Below are 27,363 nucleotides of genomic sequence, written 5' to 3' on the forward strand. Positions count from 1 at the left end.
GAGAGTGGTTGGGAGCCAGCAGTTCTGGATTGTGAAAGGATGTCCGACTGCCCATTTAGGCCCGATCCCACCGGGCAGTCAGACATCCCTCAAGGGGTCGCAGATTGGAGAGGGTGCAGGCTGGGCTGAGGGACATCCCCCCCCCCCCCATGCATGAATTTTGTGCACTGGGCCTCTAGTGTAGGACATAATTAACTTTCTTATACTTCACAAAATAATTTTACAGGCATTTTCCTCACTACAATAAAGATAGGTTGAAACAGGTAAAAAGGATTTGAAAATTCAAAATTATAATCACCAAGAATAAGAAGAGGGAAAAAGGTACAATTGGTTCTTGAACCTAGTTCATTGGAATTCAGATCCTAGGTTCTCATTATTTTTTGTTCCCAATACCCTTGACTATGAGTAGAGGTTTGTAAATGGAGATGTTACAGGGTATGAAGGGATAATAGTTCATAAAGGAGGGGAAGGGAAGCTTTTTACTGAGCCAAAATTGTGATAGATGCTATAATTCTCATAAAATAGGTATTATTAATTCTATTTTTACTGATGAGAAACAGACTTATAAATTAAAGTAACTTGCTCAGGGTCACACACAGATAGAAGGCAGTAAATTAAAGATTTAAACCAAGGCTTTTTGATTCAAAGCTAAAATCTAAAAGGATAGGGAAGAATATGTATGGATAAGAAAATGAAGTGATTTTAATTATAAATTACATTGTAAGTGTTTGTATGATTAAATTATACAGTGTAACACTGGGAGGGGATAGAGTATTTAAAGAGAATATTGTAATAAGCATCAAAATTTTTTTCTTCAGAACTTGGAAAACTCATATAAAGGAAAAGAATGTCAAAGTTCTTAGTTGTTAAAGTCTTAAATGATCAGGGTTGTTATGGTTATTCTTCTTTCAAACTGGATTGTAAATCCTGTGGGCAAGGATTATATTTTTCAACTCTTCATCTTCTTTGCTACTGTGCCTGGTATGGTGAGCTGAGTATGTGCATGATTGAACAATAGATACCTATTACTTGCTACTTTAGTAATTGTGCTATTGTTAACAAAAATTTCACTTGGTTTTTTTTGGCCCTATTCTTAGAATTAATACTGTTTTTCATTAGGCAAATCATTTTTAACTCAGGTAATTTTATCAGTTCACTTTTGCATATAAAAAGAATGCTGCTACACATGGAACTATGTCACCATAATGAAATTACTCACCTGGCTGGCGTGGCTCAGTGGTTGAGCATTGACCTATGAAACATTTGATTCCCAGTCAGGGCACATGCCTGGGTTGTGGGCTCGATCCCCAGTGGGGGTGTGTAGGAGGTAGTCGATCAGTTGATTCTTTCTCATCTTTGGTGTTTCTATCTCTCCCTTTCCCTGACTCTCTGAAATAAATAAAAATATATTTAACAAAAAAGAAATTACTCAAGGTAAACCAGTGTGTGTATAGAGGTGTCCCTTTTTACAATTGAAATTAGAATTTTATGTTGTTAATGTTTACTTATGAATCTTTTTTGCTTTTAGGATATTCGGAAATTCTTTGGGGTTATACCAAGTGGAAAGAAATCTGCAAGTGAAACAATAAAGAAGAATGAGAAAACAAAGTCTGCTGAAGAAACTTCAAAAGCAAAGAAAGGAATAAAGGAAATCAAGGTAAGTTTTCCAAATACAATTTAGAATTGTACAAAAGGTTAAATCAATTCAGTTCCTAGACTTGATAGGACTTGAGGGAACCTTGAGTAAATACAGATTTCAACTCATTTAGCAGTGGAAGAAGAAAAGTAATGAGCTAATATTTATTTCTAATTAATATGGCTTACTGAATTCATATGCTTTCCTGAGGTAGAGATGGAACACTTTTCAGTTGTAAAAACTTTGTTTTAAGACCAAAGTTTGCTCATAGAGAGACATGAGTCCTTATACCCAGGTGAATGGTTTTGGACTTCTGGTGAGGAAAGGGCTACGGAAAGCTTTATTTTTTTTTGCCTGTCCTCCTTGGGCAAGAGTTTTATCATTTAACTAGAGGCCCGGTGCACAAATTTGTCCATGGGTGGGGTCCTTCAGCCTGGCTGGCGATCGGGGCCATCTGGGGTGGGCCGGCCGGCTGGGGGGAGTCACCACAGGAGGTTGGCCAGCAGGGGAGGGGCTGTGGGAGGTTGGCTGTGGGAGCACACTGACAACTAGGGGCAGCTCATGTATTGAGCATCTGCCCCCTGGTGGTCAGTGCATGTCATAGTGACTGGTTGACAGGTCGTTCTGGTTGCTTAGCTTTTATATATATAGACTAGAGGCCCAGTGCATGAAATTCGTGCATGGGTGGGGTCCCTAGGCCTGGCCAGCGATCAGGACAGATCAGGTTCCCTGCCTCTCTGTCTCCCCGCCCCTCCCCCCCTTCCCTTGCTGCCACCACATGGTTCCCTGCCTTCCTGCCTCCCTGCTTCCCCCCTCTTCCCTCGCCGTCTGCGTCCACCGCCACCCACCCCCGGTTCCCCATCTCAGCCTAAGGCCTGGCCCCGATAGGGCAATCGGGGCCTGTTGCCCAGGGGGAGGGCCCAACCACCACTGTGGTAGGTGGACAGTGGGCTGATCATGGCTTGTCGGCGGGCAGGAGGGGTGGGGGAAGGGACCTAGGAGGTTGGCCACCAGCCCCAAGGAGGGAGCTGGCCCTCAGCCCCCTGGGAAAGGGGCCGCGTACACCACCACCAACCCCCTGTTCTCCATCCCAGCCCAGGGGCCTGGCCCTGGTCAGGTGATTGGGGCCTGTTGGCCAGGAGGAGGGACCAGGAGGTTGGCCAGCAGGCCCCACTGGAGATGAGGGCCTGCGGGCTGGGGGCAGCTCCTGAGTTGTGCGTCTGACCCCTGGTGGTCAGTGCATGTCATAGCGACCAGTCGTTCCAGTCATTCTGGTTGTTCCATCATAACGGTCGATTAGGCTTTTTACATATATATATATATATATATATATATATATATATATATATATATATGACACAGATCACCTTTCCTATAGTTTCCAATAACCTCATTTTTGCCTAAGACATTACTAGAATGACCTTTAATGTTTATATTTCTACTAGCATTATGTTCATGATGATACATATATTCTCTAAGATGGTAGAGGCTTTTCTATAGTTCTCACCTTTTATCCCTGACACTTTGCCAGAATCACTTTTTTAAAACAATATATTTTTATTGATTTTAGAGAGAAAGGGAGAAGGAGAGAGATACAAACATCAATGATGAGAGAGAGTCATTGATTGGCTGCCTCCAGCATGCCCTCCACTGGGGATCGAGTCCGTAACCCGGGCATGTGCCCTGACTGGGAATGGAACTGTGACCTCCTGATTCATAGGTTGATGCTCAACATTGAGCCACCCCGGTCAGACCAGAATCACTTGTAATGTCCATATTTTTACCAACAGTCCCTTCCCAGCAGTCTAGGCTTTTTTTAGCATGTACCTCAAAACTCCTCTAGCCTCTACTATTACCTAGTTCCAAAGTCACTTCCAGATTTTAGGTATTTGTTATAGCAGTACTCTATTTCTCAGTAACAAAATCGGTATTAGGGTTCTTCAGAGAAACTGAACCAGTAAGGTGTGTGTGTGTGTATTTGTAAAGAGATTTATTATAAAGAATTGACTCCCTTGATTATATGGGCTGACAGGTCCCAAGACCTACAGTTGACAAGTGGAGACTCAGTATAGCTGATGGTGAGGTTCAACTCTGAGTCCAAAGACCTGTAAATCAGGATTGCCAGTGGTGTTATCCCAGTCTGAAGGCCGGCAGGCTTGAGACCCAGGAAGAGCCTGTTTTAGTTCAGGTCTGAAAGCAGGACAAACTGATGTTTCAGCTTGAAGACAGTTATGAAAGAAGAAGAATTTTATATTTAGGAGAGGGTCAGCCTTTTGTTTTCTTCAGGCCTTCAGCTGACGGGGTGAGACCCAGCCACATTAGGGAGAGCAGTCTGCCTTACTCTATCACATTAAATGTTAAACTTATCCCAAAACTTAACTCACAAAAACACTCAGAATATCTGGGCATTTTGTGACCCAGTCAAGTTGATACATAAAATTGACAATCATTGCTACATTTCCTATTTCTTTGTGTCCTCCTGGTTTTCACCATGGACAGCGTGAATGATATAGTGTAGGTACTTTGGATTCTTTTGATTTAGCAGGCAGTTAGTTAACTTTGCCAAACTCGAACTCTAGACTCTTGTATTCCCTGTGATGGGCAACAGCTGAAATTTTTGTCCAATTCTTTTAATGTTAGTTGGACACTTGGAGTTGTTTCATGCATACATATTTTAGGAGATAGTCCCAGACTTGGGCTAAGTTTATTGAAAGGATTTGGACTTTCCTTCTGTGGCTCTCTCCCTTCTTGGATACCCTCTTCTCTTACTGTTGAGTTATAGTAATTGCTTCTGTTCTCTAGTCCAGTGGTGTATTTGGATTATAATGGTTTATTCTTCTCATTTCCTTGCAAGTTAGTGGATTATTTTTATACTTTTGATGTTTTATTATAAGGGCTAGAAATAGAATCCTACCTTATAATTGATTATAGTCAGTTTTTTCCTGTCTGCTTTTTGGGAAAATTTGAATATGTTAGAGATGTGATGTATAAGTAACATGTAAACAATACCTTTTCCCCTGGTTTTATTTAATTTTACTAATGCTTTGTAATATCTGACATCCTTTTACTCTTTATTATACACAGATTAGTGTTGAAAGTGGATCTGAAAAATAATATAGCTTTTCTATAACTTTTTCTTTTCCATCTGATGCAATTATTGTCTGGCCTATTCTTTAGCCTAATCAGGGCATTATTAACATTTTGGGCTGGATAATTCTTTTTTTTTAATTAAAAAAATATGTTTTACTGATTTTTTTACAGAGAGGAAGGGAGAGGGATAGAGAGTTAGAAACATGGATAAGAGAGAAACATCAAATATCTGCCTCCTGCACACCCCCTACTGGGGATGTGCCCACAACTAAGGTACATGCCCTTGACTGGAATCGAACCTGGGACCTTTCAGTCTGCAGGCCGACGCTCTACCCACTGGGCCAAACCCGTTAGGGCTGGATAATTCTTTTGGTGGATGACTGTCCTGTGCATTATAGGATATTTAGTAACATCTCTAGTCTATCCATTAGATGTCACTAAACCTAGCCTCCCCGCCCCTGCCGCTGCCAAGCAAAACTCTCTCCCGGGGACACAATTTCTTCTAGTTGAGAAGCACTGAGCCTAAATCTAATGAGGAAAATACTAAGTTATATAGGCTTCTTTGTGTTCTAATTATACTGTGATGTTTATAGGTAAATAGTTCTTGTAAAGATGATGACTCTAAACAGAAGCAACCAAACAGGAAAAAGAGGATCATCTATGATTCAGGTAATATTTCTTTTGAGGAGCTTTAAAGTTTTAAAATTATTTTCTATCCCTTAGAACAGAGTTTTTCAAACTGATGTTCTGAGACACACAGCTCTCTGTGATGGTAATAGGTGCTCATATGAGAAGGCTCTGTGCTTGATACAGTAAAAAACAATTTATTATAATTTATTATACTGCAGACTTGATCAGAGCCTATCTATATTAATGCATTGGAGATTTTTCTTGGAGAGGGATATATTATGTATAGTATATATAGCATGTCTCCAATTACTTTGATTATATTATTTTAAAAAATATCACCTTCTTGTCCAGCTAAGGTTCTGAGAAGCTTAACTTAAAAAATAGTGCCTTAGAATATTGCTTTAGAAACAGAACTAAAATTTAATTTTTGTGCTTTTGAGCTTGTCCTTTTTTGTTGCATTTAATATAGGACAAACACAATTGTAAAGTTTTTCTTTGAATATAATTTTAAGATAGGGAATATGAATCTTTATGCATGCCTTTTATATCTTTAAATAATGGTAGGACTCAGAAGGTGTTAGGTTTTGCTTTGTGGAGAAGATCCATCTGGTGTGAACTCTAAAATTAAAAATGTAACCTAAGGAAGCATTTATAGATTGTCCGGATTTTAACAGTGACGACAAAGAACTTGGGCTCAATTCTAAAAGTACTTGTGTGATTATTGAGTCTTACTGCTGTATATTGTAAGAAATTTTTTTAAATCCTCGCTCGAGGATATTTTTTACTGATTTTAGAGAGAGAAACATCAGTCAGTTGCCTCCTGTACATGCCTGGATGGGGAATGGAACTTGTAACCTTTTTGGTTTATGGCAGCGGTTCTCAACCTGTGGGTCACGACCCCTTTGGTGGTCGAACAACCCTTTCACAGGGGTCGCCTAAGACCATCCTGCATATCAGATATTTACATTATGATTCATAACAGTAGCAACATTACAGTTATGAAATAGCAATGAAAATAATTTTATGGTTGGGTCACAACATGAGGAACTGTATTTAAAGGGCCAGAAGGTTGAGAACCACTGGTGTATGGGATGATGCCCCAACCAACTGAGCCATCCGACCAGGGCATAAGAAATTTGAAAGAAGTACATATCCCCATTTCCCATGAGTTTCCATCTGATTTTGGAAACTGGAAGTTTAATTTTTGGATACAATATAGAGTAGTATGAGATATGATTTCTAAATGCACAATGAAGAGGAAGAACACTAACGTTCATGAAACACTTATTTAGTGCAAGGCACTATACTGGGTACTTACACTTTGTCCTGATTTATATTTAAGGGCTCTGGGTGACTAGGTGGTGGTAGACAGAATAATGGTCCCCAAAGATGTGTGCCCTAATTCGTGGAACCTAGTTTACATGGCAAAGGGAAATTAAAGTCGTAGGTTGCATTAAAGTTGTTAATCACATGGCCTTAAATTAGAGAGATTGTCTTGGATTATCTGGGTGGGCCCAATGTAGTCACAAGGAAGAGGGAAGCAGGAGAAGAGAGTTAAAGAGAGATTGACTGGAAGGTCAGAGAACCAGAGAGATGGCAGCATGAGAAGCACTTTGCCTAATGTTGCTGGCTTTGAAGGTGGAGAAGGGGGCCATGAGCCAAGGAATGCTGGCAGGCACTGGACACTGGAAAAGGCAAGGAAGTAGATTCTTCCTTAGAGTATTCAGAAAGGAATCAGTCCTGCTGACATTTGATTTTAGTCCAGTGAGGCTCAGATTTCTACAGAAAGTGTAAGATAAAAACTTTGTGTTGCCTTGAGCTACTAAGTTTGTGACAATAGCAGTAGAAAACTAATAAAAGGCTTACCACTGGGTAGAAGTAACCTGTGAGAATTACAGAAGAGATGTGCTTCAAAAGGGATGACCCTGAGAAGTTGGTTAACAATAATCACTTAAAAACACTGTATTACATTTCTTTCAAAGTTTTGTTTTATTTTCCTCTCATGTACAGATTCAGAGTCAGAGGAGACAGTACAGGTGAAAAATGCCAAAAAGCAACCAGAAAAATTGCCATTGTCTAAGCCTGGTAAAATTCTGCGGCAGGATCCTGTTACGTACATTTCAGAAACAGGTAAGGATACTGGATGTGTTTAATGATTTAGAGAGAAGCAGTGTGTGTTATGTTCTTGTGCTTCTCATTGGAATTTGCAAATAAAGGTCAAGGTTTGTAGAGGTATGAGCAACATTAAAACTTTGCTTACATGTATGGGCCATTATTTGAGAGTATGAAGGTATACATGGTAGGTAAATTGTTCAGCAAACAGGGAATGAAATAGGAAAAAACATTGTGTGTTGTAGAAGGAACCCGAGACTGGAAGGTCAGAAGCTCTGCCTGGAGAATACATCCTTGGTTCCCTTTTAACATCTGTGTGACTTTGAGCTAATGCTCAGTAAGTCTGTCTCCCTTTCTTTAAAGCAAAAACACTGATTGCATAGACTTGTTGGGAAGACTTAATGGGGTGATAGATATGAAAGGGCCAGACCTAGTGACTGACATGTAGGCAATCAAAGGAAAAAAGAAAAACAAAAACAAAAGAAGTACACAGATTAGCTTTGTAAGTTCCCTGAGACAATTTATTTGATAAAGTTCTTCAGATCAAAGACAAAATGTATGTGATGGGAATATAGTACTTGTAAAATTTTTGGTTAGCTGAGTTATTCATTATGGCAGATTAACTCTTTAACCTTTTTGTTCTATTGCTAAATATCTGCTCAGGTACATTGTGTAAATGAACTCTTGCATTAAGAGGTTCCCCCCCCCCCCCCCGCCCGCCCCGGCTACCTTGGTGAAGCTTTGAATACGTGGGAGGGATTCTAAAAACAGTATGTTGATAGGTTTATTAAGTAACTGAAGGTGGTGTGATCAAGCTTTCCAGAGACACCATGGTTAGTGAGCAGACAGCCATGGCCTTCAGCTCTGGGTCAAGGCCGTCACTATCGGGTGATGTTAGGTACACAGAAGGGTCAGACACCTTAAGCTCTCATCACAGATTTTCTTTAACATGTGATTGTTTATTTCAAACCAGGTATTTTTGAATATTATTTTCTAAAGAAATGTCCAGCATTTTATCTGAAATTTTTGTAAACATTAGGCAATGTTTACATCATTCTGCTGATTGCATGGACAGGTGAAAGTGAGCAGTGTCCCTTGCTTTAGCTAAAAATCTTGGGGTACCTTGTACCCATCTAATATGATGTTCAGTATTACATAGTATTCTGCTTTTTCTTTAAATTGAGAATTAGGAAAGAAGCTACCTCTTTTCTTGCCTGTTTTATCTTCTCATACTTTTTTATTCCTTGATATGATAGGTGAATGAGAGAAGATAAGCTCTTTTCCTTTCCTATGTAAAAGAGAATGAAACTGTTAAAAAGAAGTCTACAATATAACTAGCATAATAAAATCAGAAATATAATGAATTTCAATAACAGAGTGCAGCCTCTTGAAATTAATACACAAACTGGAATGTTCTTGACCTTAAAATAATTCTTTTATTATTCTTCACTTTTTGTTAAGCATTAGTACTGCATCATAAGTAAATATTCAGACTACCAGTATAAAGTTAAAAAATATTTGTGGTGATAATTATTTAAAAATAAAAATTCTAATTTAAAATTGTATTAGTTGGAGATTGGATCTACTTGTGGAAAAGGGTTATGTGACATGATTCAGCTTTAAAATCTGTTAATTCCCAAAGAAAGAATTTTTGCTGTTTTATTCCATATTTTACCTGTTATACACCAACTTTTGTTATTTTGGGTATTTTTCTTGCAGCATAGCAAGTGTAGTGTTTAAAAGGGCATAGCCCCTGAGTCAGACTGCCTAGGTTACATCTTTGTTCACCTTCCCTGTGTCTTAGTTTTCTCATTTGTAAAATGCTGACATTACTAGTACCCAATTCAAAGGCCTTTGTGATGATCAAGTAAGATAATGCCTTAAAATAGTGTCTGGCACATAGTAAATGCTAAATAAGTATTAATTGTTATTTTTTGTTTGATTTTATTGTATGCCTATATCTGCCCTTAAAGACTATGCTTAAGACATTTTGCTTTTGCTTAAGTACTTAGGGCTCTCTTGATTATATAATAGTGCTTTAGAAATTTAGAAATTGTATTTGACTCACGTCATTTATGTTATATGCATTGTCCAGTAAGGGGACTGCTAGTTAAATGTGGTTATTGCACACTTGAAATGTGATTAAATCAAATCGAGAGTGGTTTTAGTGTAAAATACAGATTTCAAGGACATAATATAAAAGAAAGTAAATTATCTTTTTTTTGGTATTGATTACATATTGAAGTGATAATTTGGATATATTGGGTTAAGTAAGTATATTATTAAAATTAATTTCACCCTTTTTAAAAACTTGAATGTGAAAATTCACTTTATGAAAATTTAAAATTACATTTGTGGCTTGCATTTTATATCTATTGCATAGTGTTTTATAAACAATGAGGAACATATTTAGGAAATCACCTTAATTTAGAAAATAACCTAGTTTAAGTGTTTTTGTTTATGTTATTATACAGTTCTTTAGGCTATCTTATTGTACAGATCTTTAGGCTTATCATTTAGTTCCATGACATATTTTTCACCATTTTATTTGATTAAATCTATTTTGCGCTATTTATTGATTTTTAAAGTACCTAACTATAATAATCTCCCAAATACAGGAAAAGGAAAAAACTGCTGATAAATATCTTCATAGCTAACCATCGACTCTAGTGAAAAGGTTTTGTGGGTTGGTAAAAACCGAATACTGTTGTACTAGGTAAATATTTTTACTTTTAGCTGTTTAATGAAGTGAGAGACCTTGAGTTTTGTTTGGCAAAGATGACCTTTTACTATCCAGTTTCATCAGGGGCTGGCATTTGGTTGAAAATGGTGGGGGTTTTCCCTGTGTTGAGAATTGTTTATGACTGGTCATCTTAATAGTATGTAATTCCAGAGGCAGTTAGTGATCTTGATGCTAAATGGGGAAAAATTAGAAATGTGTTCTCCAGGTTACTATGTAATATCAGTGACCTGTGACTTGGGGAAAATAGTAGCAGAAAATATTATTGGGGATGTGTGTGTAGCATTCTTTTTGCTAGTTTTTAGAGACATATAGTTTTGTGTACAGACAAATAGGAATGGATTCTCTATAGGGTAGAGAGTTTTTCTTAGATGTTTTCAGGGAAACCTGGAGTTATTGAGAGAAAAATTCGAAGAGGAAGCTAAGCACTGTGTATTATATTTCTTTGACTGTACTTGTTCAAAATTATTGTTGATTGTGGGCTAAAACTCTGTAGAAACTAGTTTAGCATTTTTGAGGATTGCCGGGGTCCAACCCCAGCAGGTCCAGGGGTCCCCAAAGGCGTGGACGGAGTCGGCGAAGAAGGAAGGACACAGAGACAGCATTCAGTTGATCAGCAGCCTAGTCAGGACCTCTAGCCAAGTTCTGTTCAGGATCTCCAGAGAGGTTCTGCTTCGGATCTCCAGCCAGGTTCTGTGGCCATGTTCCCTCGTTAGGTTCTCCAGCCAGGTTCTGTCTGAGATCTCCAGCCAGGTTCTGTAGCTATGTTCTCGCGCTAGGTTCTGTCTCTAGGCTGTGTGGCCAGTTTCTGTCCAGGATCTTTTGCCAGGACCTCTCCAGCGAAGTTCTTCTGTCTCTAGAGAACGTTCTGTGTAGGTTCTGTGCCTAGGCTCTGTCTCTCTTGGTCCTGTCTTCCAAGCCCTGTCTGAGTTCTGTCTCTTGCTGTCTTGTTCTGAGTTCTGTCTTCTTGATTCTGTTCTAAGTTCTGAGTCGGTTCTGTCTTCTGAATTCTGTGTTCTAAGTTCTGAGTGTTTCTGTCTTGTTACAACTGTATTTATACCAGTTGACTCAATCCTATCAATCTCTATTACAAAGGTTAGGGCGTTTCTTATCTCCATTCCAGGGAGAAAAGATTATGTAGTTTAAGCATGATTGTTCGTAGTTAAAGGGATTAATTACCCGCCTGGCACTTAGTTGAGGGGTTTTATTCCCTCCCTAACTTCAGGGGAAAATCCCTACCTGGGGATTCAACCTTTCTTGGAGAGGTGACCTTGGTTAAAACATAGTGCCAAGAAGGTGAGCAAACATATTAAGAACCGTATGCCATATATGCCAGGTCCCTTGAAACAGCAAGGATGGACCGGCTCCCGGCAGAGGATGAGTAAAGTCTTTAGATTAATATTATTTTAAAGTACCTAAGTCACACATTACTAGAGTAAAAAAAGCAATTTTGAGTTTAAGATTGTACAAAGCTTCCCCGTGGAAGAACCCAGTAGTTCTTTCAGTGTCTCTCATCCACTTATTTTTTTTTATATCATGTGACTTCATATCGTCTACAAATTTGCTAAAGCTGTTTTTGTGTTTCTTTCTGAATCATTAGTAAATTGTTTAATATTAAGGGACAAATAAACTTTTTACAAAGTTGACAAAATTGCCATAATCCATTATCAGTACCTAGGGTCTAGCTGTCCAATTTGTTATGAATAGCTGTTCAATTACTACTTATAAGTCTTGGTAGCTATTGTTACTTATCTTGTATTTCTTCATCTTGTCATAAATCAGTGCCTCTCAATCAAGGATGATGTTGCCTCCTAGGGGACCTTTAGCAGTATATCTGGAAACATTTTTGTTCATCACAACTGTTGGGTACTGTGGCATCTAGTAGGTGAGATGAATATTAGAACAAGGGATGTCTGGACATCCACCAAATTCTCTTCTGATAGGCTATGGCAGGGTTTCTAACCTCTGCATTATTGACTTATTGAGCCAAATCCAAATAATTATCCGTTGTGGGGAGCTTTCCTGCATACTGAAGTATGTATAGGATATCTCCGTGGTCCGCAAACTGCGGCTCGCGAGCTACATGTGGCTCTTTGGCCCCTTGAGTGTGGCTCTTCCTAAGCCTTAGGAGTACCCTAATTAAGTTAATAACAATGTACCTACCTATATAGTTTAAGTTTAAAAAATTTGGCTCTCAAAAGAAATTTCAATCGTTGTACTATTGATATTTGGCTCTGTTGACTAATGAGTTTGCCGACCACTGGGATATCTGATTCATTACAGAAATGGTGAAGAGATGGTATGTTTCGTTTCGCTTCCATCCACTTAATTAACAGATATATATTATTATTTTTTTAAAATATATTTTTATTGATTTCAGAGAGAAAGGGAGAGGGAGAGAGATAGAAACATCAATGAGAAAGAATCATTGATCAGCTGCTGCCTGCATGTCCCCTACTGGGGATTGAGCCTGAAACCAGGGCATGTGCCCTTGATTGGAATTGAACCTAGGACCTTTCAGTCTGCAGGCTGATGCTCTATCCGCTGAGCCAAACCGGCGCTAGGACCAGATATATATTTTTTTTCTTCTTTTTTTTTTAAAAATTAAATCTTTATTGTTCAGATTATTACAATTGTTCCTCTTTTTTCCCCCATAGCTCCCTTCCACCCGGTTCCCACCTCACCCTTACACCCCCCACTGTCCTCATCCATAGATGTACGATTTTTGTCCAGTCTCTTCCCACACCCCTGACACCCCCGACACCCCATTTCTTTAGCATGGTCTCTCTTAATTTGTTTTTTGTGTGTTCCAGACTGAAGGAAAGAAAATCAGAATCCCAAGCTCTTAGCAGTATGAATTCCAAGATTAGACTCCCCCCCCCGCTTTGGCTTGTAAATAGATTTTTATATGGATCTGCACATTATTTTCTCTCTTTTATTTGTTATCCTTTTATATATATTACTATTTTTTTTGTAAGAGAACATTTATTGGGTAAATTACAGAGGTAGGAAAAGTAATTCCTAGAAGAAATGGGCTTAGGAAACAAGTTTGAGAGGTAAAGGAAGGGCCCTTGGAGTTTGGGAGTGAGGAAGGTAAGGGTAATGTGCCTGGGGGGTGGTGCAGGGTAGGGTGGGGGAAGGGAAAAGCATGGGCGTGGTCCTGGGAGGGAGATTGCCATCTGTTACCCTTTTAAATGAATGAATGCATCTAACTCAGAGTGGCAAAGCAATCTTCTCTCCCAGCCAGTTCCTCTGCTGTTTGTTGGATAATACTCCTTTATTTGGTGATTGTTACTACATTTGCAGTTATGTTGTATATAAATAAAAATAAATGGCGTTTTTATAAGGAGACAGATTGCCTAGAGGGAGATTCTGAGTTCAATTGCCCATGATTTTCAACTAGATGTCAGAAATTTGACTTAGATTTATTTTTCATTGCTTTATTACAAGTTTCTGGGAAGAAGAGAACACATTTTGCCTTTGGCTTCTGACAAGGAAGGAACAGATTTAGGCTTATTAGAAAAGAAGAACAAATGTTGAAGGACAATCATAACTTTATTTGGAACATTAATCTTTACACGTTGTGTAGGTTCGTAAAATATTTATTTTACATGAGGGTGGTCACAGAAACGCCTGCTAAATGACTGCCTTTTGCAGGCAGCTAATTGCATTGTTCTAATCCTTGGCCTCTTTTGCCTTCTTTCTCCATAATGTATTAATGTAGCCTTTTCAAGGCTATGAAGGGCGACAGTTTTTTTTTAACATGTTTTTATTGATTTTTTTAGAGAGAGAGGAAAGGAGGGAGAGAGAGAAACATCAAATGGCTGTCTCCAGCATGCCCTCACTGGGAATTGAGCCCGCAACCCAGGAATGTGCCCTGACTGGAAATCGAGTAGGCGACCTCTCCATGTAGGGGTAACGCTCAACCAACTGAGCAACATGGGCCAGGGCCTAAAGTAGTTCAGAAGCCATACTATAGCGACAGCAGAATGCTGCTTTTTTTCAGGTTTTCTAGTTTTATCAAGGCAAGATGACAGAATGCTTTCAGTTATGTCTGTGATTTTTAGTGAGCACCATATTTCTTTTTCAATAGTCACCTTAATGAGATCCTTTATGTTTATAAGAAATATCTATGCTTAGGATCATGAATTGACTTTTTTCCTGTTAGTCCCATAAGTGTAAGGAGTATAGGGAAATGCACAAATCACAGGGCACTAAGTAAGTGTCAAATCAAGCAAGTCAGTCTTTTTTCTCTTTTCATAACTATTTCAGTAGAATTGTGCCTTCTTTCCAAGCAGCCTGGAGAGCTATTTATTTTGTGGTTATCAGGGAAGAGAGGGCCATATCTGCAATTTTTGCTTAGTACATGCTTGAATTTCATGCAGAACACGGCCATATTTTTTCCTTGAAAATCCATGTATAATTATATTTTCACTCAGAAATTATGAAAATGTTTATAAAATTATGTCTGTGTTTAGGTATCATTGTCTGGGTATATAGCTTGAAGACATCATTAAGTTTGAATTCATGTATTCTAAGCCAGGAATTTAGAGAATGGCTCTGTTACCCTCCACTACTGTAAAGAGAAGCTCATGAAGAGAAGTTTCCTTGTAGGGGTGACATTTATATCTATAGTGTTAAGGCTAACCTAAAAGAACAAAGCTATGCGTTTTGGGTTTCTTTGCCAGCTTAATTTTGCTGTTTTCATAAGGTTGTTTTTTTTGAGCTTCGAAATTTGGGTTTAGTTTTGAATGACTGCATGAGTCCTTTATATGGCTACACCACAATTTATGTAGCATTTTCCTGGTTTTGATTATTTCAGTTGCTTACTTTTCATGTTCTTAGTAGTGTGATGAATATATTTGTATATATTTGTTAGCACCTCCAAGAATTACTATGCTAAAGGTTATGAACTTCTTTAAAGAAAGTGAAAAACGGGGGCGCATGTATTGACATGAGGTAGAACTAGTGACTAAAGCAGCAGTCGCCAACCTTCGGACCTCATGGACCACCAGTGTTGGCGACTGCTGCTCCAAAGGTTTCCTTAAACCAGTGGTCCACGGACCACTGGTCGGTGACCACTGGGCTAAAGGTATGCATTATAAAGAAGGTGGCATGTAGCTTAATGCTCACTAATGATAACTGTTATTAATAGTAATTAGATTAAAAAGGTACCATGCAGTCCCAGTCTCTGATTTTAGTGACAGAATAATCAGAGATGCTGATAAATAATGAAAGAAGTAAGCAAGTAAAAGTGAAGAGGAGGGAGAAACCAATGGGGCTAGAGAGTTTCTAGGAGAGAGTCAATTTGTTGTAAAATATTGATGGGGGTTAAAAAGAAAAAGAAAAGTGTAATATATAGATTAAAAAAGATAGGAAGAAAAAAATGAAAGCTTACTCATAATCCCGTATCCAGTGATAAAAATTAACACTTTATTTTCTCAAATCTTTGAATGTTAATTTAAAAGTATATATAAATGGATAAATAGATGGATTATAAATATATCATTTAACATCCCATTATGTTACCTGCTTTTGAAACTTAAACATATAAATTATTTTAATGTTAGTAAATGTGACTATGCATTATAATTTTCTGTTGCTGCCTAGAATTCCATTATATGCTTGAACATATTAACAGATATTTAGGTTGTTTGTTTTCCCATTTTATAAACAATATAAACTTATCTCTATCTCCAGTGACCCTGTTATATTTGAGGCTGTCTTTTTTTAAAAATCTAAACTGTTTTTTTTTTTTTTTTAATTAAATCTTTATTGTTCATATTATTACATTTGTTCCTTTTTTTTCCCCCCCATAACTCCCCTCCTCCCAGTTCCCGCCCTACCCTCCGCCCTCACTCCCCACCCACTGTCCTCATCCATAGGTGCACGATTTTTGTCCAGTCTCTTCCCACATCTCCCACACCCCTTTCCCCCCCAAGAATAGTCAGTCCATTCCCTTTCTATGTCCCTGATTCTATTATAATCAACAGTTCATTCTGTTCATCAGATTATTTATTCACTTGATTCTTAGATTCACTTGTTGATAGATGCATATTTGTTGTTCATAATTTGTATCTTTACCTTTTTCTTCCTCTTCCTCTTCTTAAAGGATACCTTTCAGCATTTCATATAATCCTGGTTTGGTGGTGATGAACTCCTTTAGCTTTTCCTTATCTGTGAAGCTCTTTATCTGACCTTCAATTCTGACTGATAGCTTTGCTGGATAAAGTAATCTTGGTTGTAGGTTCTTGGTATTCATCACTTTGAATATTTCTTGCCACTCCCTTCTGGCCTGCAAAGTTTCTGTTGAGAAATCAGCTGACAGTCGTATGGGTATTCCCTTGTAGGTAACTGAGTTTCTTTCTCTTGCTGTTTTTAAGATTCTCTCTTTATCTTTTGCTCTTGGCATTTTAATTATGATGTGTCTTGGTGTGGTCCTCTTTGGATTCCTTTTGTTTGGGGTTCTCCGCGCTTCTTGGACCTGTAAGTCCATTTCTTTCACCAGGTGGGGGAAGTTTTCTGTCATTATTTCTTCAAATAGGTTTTCAATATCTTGCTCTCTCTCATCTTCTGGCACCCCTATAATTCTGATGTTGGTACGCTTGAAGCTGTCCCAGAGGCTCCTTACACTATCCTCGCATTTTTGGATTCTTTTTTCATTTTGCTTTTCCGGTTGGATGTTTTTTGCTTCCTCGCATTTCAAATCATTGACTTGATTCTTGCGCTCCTCTGGTCTGCTGTCGGGCGTCTGTATAATATTCGTTATTTCAGTCCGTGTGTGCTTAATTTCTAGTTGGTTCCCCAATATAAGATCGAGGGTCTTATTAGTTTTCGTGTAGAGCTCATTAAGTTTATCAGCAGCTTCTAAACAGTTCTTGAGAGACCTTAAAAGTGTGGTTCTGAACTCTATTTCTTCCATTGACAATTTTGTCCTGTTTCTTTGTCTCCGCATTTTGTTGTGCTTCCTTGGTGCACCCCCTAGTGGTCTTTGTTCGCAGTCTTATAGATAAATCTTGATTGCTGTAGCTAATTCCAGGGAGGGTTTGACCTCCAGGCCAAGTGGCTATGAGAATCAGCTGTGTCAGCGGTGAGAGAACTTCTGTCCTCTAGGGAGGTGCTAATCTAGCCTTTGCCTGAGGCTATCCGGCAAATGCCTCTGTGCAGGGCTTGGGCAGGGCGGGTCGAACAGGATCAACAGGGTGGGCCGGAGAGAGCAGTTATGGCGGCTCTCAGTCCTGTCCCAAGGGGCTCTGCCTCTCTGAGTCCCAGCACCCGCTGCAAAGCTCGGAGAGAAAGCTGCACTCGCTCTGACCGAAGCCAGACAGTCCCGCTTCTTCCGCCTGAGTCTGGGTCCCTAAAGACTCGCCCGGATCTGGAGCTCAGAGTCTGCGACTCCCTCCCGATTGAAAACAACAACCGCGCCCTCCGCCGCCAGCCCGCTCCGCGCACTCCGCACCTCAGAATTTGACTTCAGCACTGCGCCTCCTCTGAGTGTCCGTATGCGTTTCTCTTTCCTCCTAGTTGTAGGACTTCCACTCAGCCAGCGCCCCGGTGGTTCTGGGTGATGTCCCTTCCGTTTTTTGGTTTCACTTTTGAAGTAGTTGTTCAAAGCAGCAAACGCCGGCGTTAACCTATGCCGCCATCTTGGTTCTCCAAAAATCTAAACTGTTAGTCCTTTAGTTTTTTCTTCATCTTTTCCTGCCCTATTGCAGTCTGTTGTCTTTACATTTGAATGAACCAATGCTGTGGTAAGCATTTTGTACACATATCTTTGTGTACTTGTTTGTTTGTTTATTTATTTTTACTAAATCTTAGAAATGGAACTGCTGGATCCAGTTAATAGGTATGCATGTGTAAGGTTTTGGTACATGCAGGGTGGGGCAAAAATAGGTTTACAGTTGTTAGTATAGAAAAGAATACAATAATTAAATAATAATACAAGAATAAACTGTGTTTTGCATATTCACAACTGTAAACCTACTTTTTCCACACCCTGTATTGCAAAATTGTCCTCGTAAAGATTTTTACAAATTTACTGTCATTATCACATATGTGTTGGTCCCATATCCTTACACATTTGCCAACAATCTTTTAAATCTGATATTCTTAGAAACTCCTGATCTCACTAAATTTCATGCTAGTCTATTACCTGCAAATATTTATAAGACTGCTGGAGAAAGGGTTAAGCTAGGGATTGCAAATATCTATAATACTATTGTTTCCCTTTCTGAGGCTGTATCAAATAGGTAATTGACACTGCCTGAATTAAGTTCTTAGGAACAGATATAATGTTTTATTTTTTTATTTCAGAGAAGAGGGGAGAGGGAGAGAGAGATAAAAACATCAATGATGAGAGAGAATCATTGAATGGCTGCCTCCTGCACATCCTACACTGGGGATTGAGCCCGCAACCTGGGCATGTGCCCTGACTGGGAATCGAACAGTGACCTCCTGGTTCTTAGGTCGATGCTCAACCACTAAGCCACACAGGCCAGGCAGGACAGATAAAGAATTTTAGATTGCAAGGAAGTTCTTGAGGAAAACTTATAACAGGAAAACACAGTAGTTGTTGGGTCAACTCAGGTCTGGAGTTTTCTGTCATACTGCTTATGACTAGGAGTAGTGGAAATAGAATGTTAGTACTTTTGACATTTCTAAAGTGGGGGAAAAACTAGTCAAGGGCTATCATTTTGTAGAGACAGAGTTATTTTGTTCTGCATTAAGGGATTCCCTCCTTTCCAGAAGTACAGATATGGAACTGAATGTAAACATAGTAAAAATTATAAAATTTAATAAGCTCTCAGATAAGATTAGAAGCTTTATATACACTAAATATACTTTTAATTTTGCACTTACTCCCTAAGGAGATGTATTGGTTGTCTATACTTACCAGATCCCAGTCTTGTGGTTTTTCTTATTTTATTTTTTTATTAAAGCCAGAGTATCAGCAGTGTTGTTTTGAATCTTCTTTTAAGGGCAATTTACATAATTTGTTTTGACTGCTAAGTAGAAAAGTTGGTTGTTGAATGTTAACTGGTTTGGTTATGCTACAGCTTAACCAAGTCTAGGGGTTTCAAATAGACCAGCCATAAATTTTAAGGTTTCCATAACATGATAATTCATTATGGTGTTATTTTTGAGAAAAGGAAAAGTTTCAGATTATGTTCTAAATGGCATCATTACGGGTGATTCATGTGGCTGTTGTACTGATCTGAATCAGACATCTTTCCACTTCTGGCACAGGTGGAGAAGGACGGATTTGTTAGGTAGGGAGAACAGATATATGAGTGACTGAACCTAGTCTCCCAACTCTTGTTAACAGGGTTGAACTGAAATCTGGAAGTATATCAAGCCATGGATGTGCTTGGAAAGATTTGTGAATGAATCCTTCCTCTTTCCCCCTGAGCTCCTGCTTTTCCAGAATAAGCTGGAATTCTGGATTTTTGAGTTTTCCAATTAAAAAAATTTTTTTCATATTCCCATCACCCTTCCCTTTGGCAATCATCAACTGGTTCTCTATATCTATGGGTATGGATACAGTTTTAATTAAGCTTAAAGGTAGACTGACTATAGTTGAAGTTAAGTAAAACAATGCTTTAATTAAAGCCTTCTGGTTACAGGTTAAGAATGTTTATTGAAAGCCTTTGGAGGGTAGGGTGGGATGGGATGTAAGTTTTAGGAAAAATGGGCTTGTAGGGGACAATGTGCATTTTCAAGAGACATCTAGTAAGAACACTCTTGCTTTTTTTGTTGTTGTTAATAGTCAGCCGAGGATATTTTTCCATTGATTTTTTTTTTTTAAGAGACAGTAGAAGGGAGGGAGAGACAGAGAGAGAAACATCGATGTGAGAGAGACACATCTATTGGTTGCCTCCCTCATGGCTGCAATCTGGGGCTGGGGTTGGAGCCTGCAACTGAGGTTCGTACCCTGGACTGGAATTGAACCCAAAACCCTTCAGTCCAAGAGCCTACGCTCTATCCACTGAGGCAAAATGGTTGGGGCCACTCTTTTTAAATGGTGGATTCCTTTTTTACATTTAGTAATCAGAAACCTGTAAGAGTTTTACTTTGTAAAGTTCGTTGTTTCATTTTAATATAAATATAAAAATTAGAAAGCAAGGCTAAATCCTTTTTGATTTTTTTTACATTATCTTAGGTACTTTCATGTTTGAAGTGGCATTCACCTAGAAATAGCAGATCTATTCTATAGACCCCCATCACCCTCCAATCGCAGGATCGGCCCCTTGCCCAGGCCTGACACCTCTGACAGAGGTGTCAGGCTTGGGCAGGGGACCCTCATTTCCCCCCATCACTGGTTCTGCCCCCAGCCCAGGCCTGATGCCTCTGGCGCAGGCGTCAGGCCTGGGCAGGGAATCCCCAGACCCCTCCGATTGCTGGCTCTGCCCCTTGCCCAGGCCTGATGCCTCAGCCAGAGGCGTAGACCCCCATCACCCTCTGATCGCCTGATCAGCCCCTTGCCCAGGCCTGACGCCTCTGCCAGAAGTGTCAGGCTTGGACAGGGGACCCCCATCTCCCCTCGATCACTGGCTCTGGCCCCCGCCCAGGCCTGAGGCCTCTGGCCCAGGAATCATGCCTGGGCAGGGGACCCCCATCTCCCTCTGATCGCTTGCTCCACCCGCCGCCCAAGCCTGAGGCCTCTGACCCAGGCTTCAGGCCTGGGCAAGGGGACCATCATATTCCTCCAATCCCCAGCTCCACCCCCTGCCCAAGCCTGACGCCTCTGACCCAGGCTTCAGGCCTGGGCAAGGGGACCATCATATCCCCCCCAATCCCCGGCTCAGCCCCCCACCCAGGCCTGATGCCTCGGCCAGAGGAGTTGACCCTCATCACCCTCCGATCACCAATCACCGGATCGGCCCCTTGACCAGGCCTGAGGCCTCCGGCAGAGGTGTCAGGCCTGGGCAGGGGACCCCCAGCTCCCCGCTAGGCCCGGGCAGCGGGGACCCGCAGCTGCAGCGGCCCTGCGATCGTGGGCTCCGCTTTAGGCCCAGGCAAGGGACCCCTAGCTCCCGGGACTGCCAGCTTCGACTGTGCCCAGCTCCCATCGCTGGCTCCACCCCTACTTCCTGCTATCACTGGCCAGGGCGGCAAAGGCGCCTGATTCTCCGATCATGGCTGGGAGGCAGGGCAAAGGTGGCCCCAGGGCCGCCTTTGCCCTGCCCCCCAGCTCTTAGCTCCCCCCTGGGTTTCCGATCACTGTCAGTGGCAGGGGGCTTCTTCCTGCTTTCCCTTTTGCCTCCCTGCATTGTGCCTACATATGCAAATTAACCGCCATCTTGTTGGCAGTTAAATGCCAATCTTAGTTAGCAGTTAACTGCCAATCATAGTTGGCAGTTAATTTGCATATAGCCCTGATTAGCCAATGAAAAGGGTATCGTCGTATGCCAATTACCATTTTTCTCTTTTATTAGTGTGTGTGTGTGTGTGTGTGTGTGTATATATATATATATCTATAAAAGCCTAAGCTACTGTTACTACCAAATGACCAGAACGACCGGTCGACCAGTTGCTATGACACGCCCTGACCACCAGGGGGCATACACTCAATGCAGGAGCTGCCCCCTGGTGGTCAGTGTGCTCGCACAGCCAACCTCCTGCACCGGCCAACCACCCATGGTCCCTCCCCCTGTCTAAGGCTCTGCACACCGGAGAATCTGGGCCCAGGAAGCCTATAGGAGGAGAGTGACCTTGACGCTGATCGAGACAGAGTAGCAGCTTGGAGGGGGCAGAAGGGGCAAGGCGTAACTTTGCCTAACTGCAAAGACGTAAAGTTAGCACCACTGCCATCTTACCTCTGCCACTGCACTGTGCGCCACTTGCCCTTCTGCCTTCCCCCGCTACCCCCTGCCCCCATCAACCACTTCTAGCTTTGCTGAAGCCTTTCCAGAAGGTAGAGGCAAGCAAAAATCTACACAACTAGATTGGGCCTGTGGCCAACCTCCTGCACCCCCCCGCCCCCCCGCATGAATTCGTGCACCAGGCCTCTAATCTGGTAAATAAAACCCTTAGCAGATGCTCCTGGTTGAGTAAGGGAGTGAGCAAGGTGTGAGTAAAAGCTAGATTTTTTTACATCCGTGGTCTTTGCTTGCCTATACCTCTGTCTTGAGAGGAAGACAAGACCCATTCATCTGTAGCTTTACACACCAACTTGTGAAGTGACCTAGTCTTCATGATTACCTTTTAGATTTTTCTTTTTTTTTGGATTTGTTATTAGGCCAAAGCAAAGGTTGTTTTCTCTTGTGAATTACTGAACCAAAGAAAAAAAGCTGGTTGAAGTGATTCCTTGATATAATTGGAGTTGATGTTTTATCAAACAATATTTGGTTATATTCCATTTAAGATGAAGAAGATGACTTTATGTGTAAGAAGGCAGCCTCTAAATCAAAAGAGAATGGAAGATCTGCAAATAGTTATCTTGGAGCATCAAACATGAAAAAGAATGAAGAAAACACTAAGACCAAGAATAAGCCTTTATCGCCAATAAAACTTACCCACACATCAGTGCTTGATTATTTTGGAACTGCTAGTGTCCAAAGATCAGATAAGAAGATGGTGGCAAGCAAAAGAAAAGAGGTGAGTGTTCTACATGCAAGCAAGAATGTTCAGTAATGTTAATTCGCTGTTATTAATAAGAGGAGAAATTTGGATGTCATAATAGAACAACATATTTTATTGATAAAAAATTTTCCTATGATTATGGACAAAATTTATTGCCATCATTTTAGAGGATGAGGAAGTTAGACTATTTAATTTTTTATATTTGAAAGTGGAAAAAGATCATTTAAATTGTATGAAAAAATTATGATTTTTAGAATTTAAATACTTAGAATGCAAACTCATTTTACTGTTCACCTCAAGTAGACAAAATTGGACAATAAATTTGTTCCCAAATGAGGTTCTAAGTACATAACTTATGTGCCAATGTTACACTTTTGACATTTTCTACTTTGGTTGATGTTGGATTTACATTTTTCTGGAAATTTATGAAACAGGAATACAGATAAATTATAGTGAAAGTAGTCCCCTGAGTCAAAGCCTGCCAAATGCTGTGTGTTTGTTGATTTCGTTAGTGCCTCCATCGGACAGTGTAATCCTTATCACTATTATGTCATACCATGAAGAAAACTACAAGTGGTGGTGGTTGTGTGTTTTTTTGGCCGGGGGAGAGCTGGGGGGTTACTTTTCTTGAACATTTCAATAGAATTAAGTGAGAACCATCTCTGCAGAATATTTGCTCATTAGGAAAATGGATGTGGTCACTGAGTAGTCATGAACATGACTTTCTGGCTGGTGTGCATTGAGACTGACTATTTCATTACTGATACACTTAACTCTCACTGGTGTATTTAATCAGCTACAGTCAAGAAAAAACACCTTATTTTTAACTTAAGTTTTATGCTGATCTTGCTTGATTTTCTTTGAAATACAGCCTTCAAAAAATGCAAATGATTCCAGATTAAATGATGAAGCCATTGCCAAACAATTGCAACTTGATGAAGATGCAGAGGTATTGCCATTTTGTTTAGCTATCATTAACAACTTGATGTTCTGACTTTAGTTAGTCTATCCAGACAAACAATCAAGATTATTCTAGGCCAGCGGTTCTCAACTTGTGGGTCGTAACCCTTTGGGGGTCGAACGACCCTTTCACAGGGGTTGCCTAAGACCATCGGAAAACACATATATAATTACATATTGTTTTTGTGATTAATCACTATGCTTTAATTATGTTCAATTTGTAACAATGAAAATACATCCTGCATATCAGATATTTACATTACGATTCATAACTAGCAAAATTGCAGTTATAAAGTAGCAAGGGGAAATAATTTTATGGTTGGGGATCACCACATGAGGAACTGTATTAAAGGGTCGCAGCATTAGGAAGGTTGAGAACCATTGTTCTAGGCTAATTATGGATTGAGCCTCATTATGAGTTATTTGTAACATAAGTTAAAATTTAGCATATAAACATCTAAATTTATATAAAATGATAAGAGCAGGGGATAATTATTTAGAGATTTATTAAATTTATTTTTTTAAAATGTTTTTATTGATTTCAGAGAGGAAGGGAGAGGGAGAGAGAGTTAGAAACATCAATGATGAGAAAATAATTGATTTGCTTCCTCCTATACGCCCCCTACTGGGAAGTGAGCCTGAAACCCAGGCATGTGCCCTTGACTGGAACGAACCCGGGACCCTTCAGTCCGCAGGCCGATGCTCTATCCCAGTGGTTGGCAAACCACGGCTCACGAGCCATGTGCAGCTCTTTGGCCCCTTGACTGGCTCTTCCACAAAATACCACGTGCGGGTGCACACGTACAGTGTGATTGAAACTTCATTGCCCATGTGCAGAAGTCGGTTTTCGGCCTGGGCGAGTCTATTTTGAAGAAGTGGCATTAGAAGAAGTGGGGGTACGTTCACTGAGGTCAACCCCTCAGATTGAGGACGTTTTTAGCAAAGGCCAGCTTAGGAGTACTGTAATTAAGTTAATAACAATGTACCTACCTATATAGTTTAAGTTTAAAAAATTTGGCTCTCAAAAGAAATGTTAATCGTTGTACTGTTGATATTTGACTCTGTTGACTAATGAGTTTGCCGACCACTGCTCTATCCACTGAGCCAAACCAGCTAGGACTTAAATTTCTTTGAATGGAAGCCTCCTTTTTTTTTTTTTTTTTTAAATGGAAGCCTCCTTGAGTATAGTTAAAAACAATTTAATTTGGTCATATCTCTTTTCTTTTCACTGTGGGTGATCTCATCCACCCCTTTGGCTCTAATTGTGTGGATACCGTGATGATCCCTAAATCTGTTTCTAATTTATAGTGCTCTCTTGAGCTATAAACCATATATGCATTCATTAAGCATTTGTTGAGCAGTTATTGAGTGCATGGCACAGTTCCAGGTTTAAAATAATTATCTCATGCTCTTAAGAGAACTAAAGGGATAGTTTTGGGTTTCTTTTTTAGTAAAGCACTATTATTACATGAGCTAAGTTGGGAGGGAAGAGGATTTATTTGCATTTCCGGGCCTTGATTTTCCTCAGCTAGGACTCCAGCTCCTTGCCCTCTAGCACATAGTCATCTGCTTGGCCACTTTGGCCTGGTACTGAAGGATGGATGCAAAAAGCTTGCCTATTGGAACTGCTCTTCTAGAAGACTGCTGATTTTGGCATTCTTTTTCCTTTCATCGTATTTCTTCTGAATTTTTTTTTTTTTTATCATTTTTTGTTTAAAATCTCCTCCTCAGGAGTCAGCTTGGCCCCCTTCTTGTGGCCCAGGGGCAGTGCAGAGTGGGACTTGTACCAGTCTGTAGGGTGTGCTTGCTGTCAATGAGCACGATGAAGTTCTGTAACAGGGTCTTGGTACGGACCAGTTTGTTGTTGGATGCATTGTAGGCAACATCAGTAATCCTTTGTTTGCATGGACAACACTCGGGGCCCCAGGAGAAGTTGCCATGCCCAGCCTCAAGGCTTGGTACTTATTGCTGCCTCCCCGCACGTGGACCCCGTGTATGTGGCGAGGGCCAATCTTAGTGTTGGCAGCAGGGCGTCCCAGCTCATATTTTTACTTCTTGTGGCAAAGTTTTCTTTTGCCCCAGATCTTGTGGTGCTTCTGCCAGTTGTCCTGAGAGATGCCCATGACTTGGCGCCAGCTGGAAAGAGCATGAGTATTCTATTTTAAGTAGAGGGGTCAGGACAGCCCTTCTGAGGAAGCAATATTGGGGCACAAAATGAAGTGATAATGGCAAGCCATGGGGCTGGCTACCGAAGGCAGATTTCCTCTAAACAGAACAGCAAGTGCAAGCATCCTGAGGTAGGAGAGTTTGAGTTTGATGAGTTCGAGAAATGGCCAGCAGCAAATACTGTAAGCCACGACAGGTCTTTAGTACCTACCCAAAAGACTTGGATGGTGAGGACTTTGGATTTTAGTCTCTGTGTTGAGTAGATGTGACATGAATTTACAGATCTTAAAAGAAAATCATTCTGGCTGCTATGAGGCTAATAAACCATGGTGGGGCAGGACCAAAAGCAGATCAGTTTGGACACTGTTCTGGTGGAGTAGGTAGGTGAGAGTTGATGTTGGCTTGTACCAGGGTGGTAATGGAAGAGATAGTGAGAAGTGGTTATAATCTGTGCTTTGAACGTGTAAACTTCAAGTTGTTGCTGATAGATTGGATATAAGGTATGAGGGAAAAAGAAGATTCAAAGATAGACTGTGTGTTTTTGGGCTTGAGCAACTGAATATTCATTTATTAAGAGGAACACACTGGTACAGAGAAATCAAGAATTCTGTTTTGGACGTGTTAAGTTTGAGGCTTCCAAATGGATGTGCAGAGTGGGTGGTTGGGTAGTGGAATGTGGAGCTCAGGGATGAGGTCTAAACTGAAGATGTATATTTGGGAATCACTAGCATTTGAATGGTACTTAATTAAACCTGTGTAACTGAATGAGATCATGGGGAGAGAAAGTTAATAGAGAAGAAACTTTAGGATTGAGCGCTGTTAATATTTAGAGATCAGGTAGAGGAGGATGATCCAGCAAAGGAGATTTAAGAAAGAGTGGCTAGCCCAGCTGGCTAGGCTCAGTGGCTAAGCCTCTACCTATGAACCAGGAAGTCACAGTTCAATTCTCGGTCAGGGCACATGCCTGGGTGGTGGGCTTGGTCCCTGGTCTGGGGTATGCAGTAGGCAGCCGATCAATGATTCCCTCTCATCATTGAAGTTTCTATCTCTCTCTCCCTCTCTGTCTTAAAAATCAATAAAAATATTAAAAACAAAACAAATAAAAAGAGTGGCTAGTGAAATAGGGAAAGAGGAGAGTTTGGTATTTCAGGGTAGCCAAGTAAGTATTCATCTCAGAGGTGTCAGACCTTGGTACCTACTGTTTGAACCCTCTTCCTGTTTATTAGCTTAAGTGTCACTTTCTCATATTCCCTAAGCTATATTAGAAACCCATCCTATATACTCAGTCGTGCTCCATTGTAGCTACTATTGATTTTGTTATAATTGCTAACTAAATGTCTTCCTATATGTGGGCTATAAACTACCTACCGGGGCTGTTTATGGCCTCATTTAACTATTGTGCCATCACTGATTATGTGCTTGGCGTGTTGTTGTGAGAGAATAGTAT

The 27,363-nt window shown here is 40.3% G+C and overlaps 1 protein-coding gene across 6 annotated transcripts in view; it reads left to right on the forward strand.

Annotated features, from left to right (window-relative positions):
• The window catches only part of RFC1 (replication factor C subunit 1), an 82,575-nt gene that overhangs the window by 23,069 nt on the left and 32,143 nt on the right, over positions 1–27,363 (forward strand). For 3 of the 6 annotated variants that reach the window (XR_009449757.1, XM_059673222.1, XM_059673233.1), the window contains exons 2-6: positions 1,529–1,657; positions 5,320–5,395; positions 7,367–7,486; positions 22,573–22,805; positions 23,662–23,739. Coding sequence is in view for 5 of the 6 variants with exons in the window: in XM_059673222.1 (XP_059529205.1) it covers positions 1,529–1,657; positions 5,320–5,395; positions 7,367–7,486; positions 22,573–22,805; positions 23,662–23,739 (636 nt within the window). In the remaining variant the exon portion in view is untranslated. Of the gene's footprint in view, positions 1–1,527; positions 1,658–5,319; positions 5,396–7,366; positions 7,487–10,086; positions 10,185–22,572; positions 22,806–23,661; positions 23,740–27,363 lie in introns of those variants that run through there. The other 3 variants (XM_059673241.1, XM_059673252.1, XM_059673260.1) reach the window with 3 other exon arrangements.

The sequence above is a fragment of the Myotis daubentonii genome, chromosome 1, assembly GCF_963259705.1.
Source record: "Myotis daubentonii chromosome 1, mMyoDau2.1, whole genome shotgun sequence".
Taxonomy (NCBI): Eukaryota; Metazoa; Chordata; class Mammalia; order Chiroptera; family Vespertilionidae; genus Myotis; species Myotis daubentonii.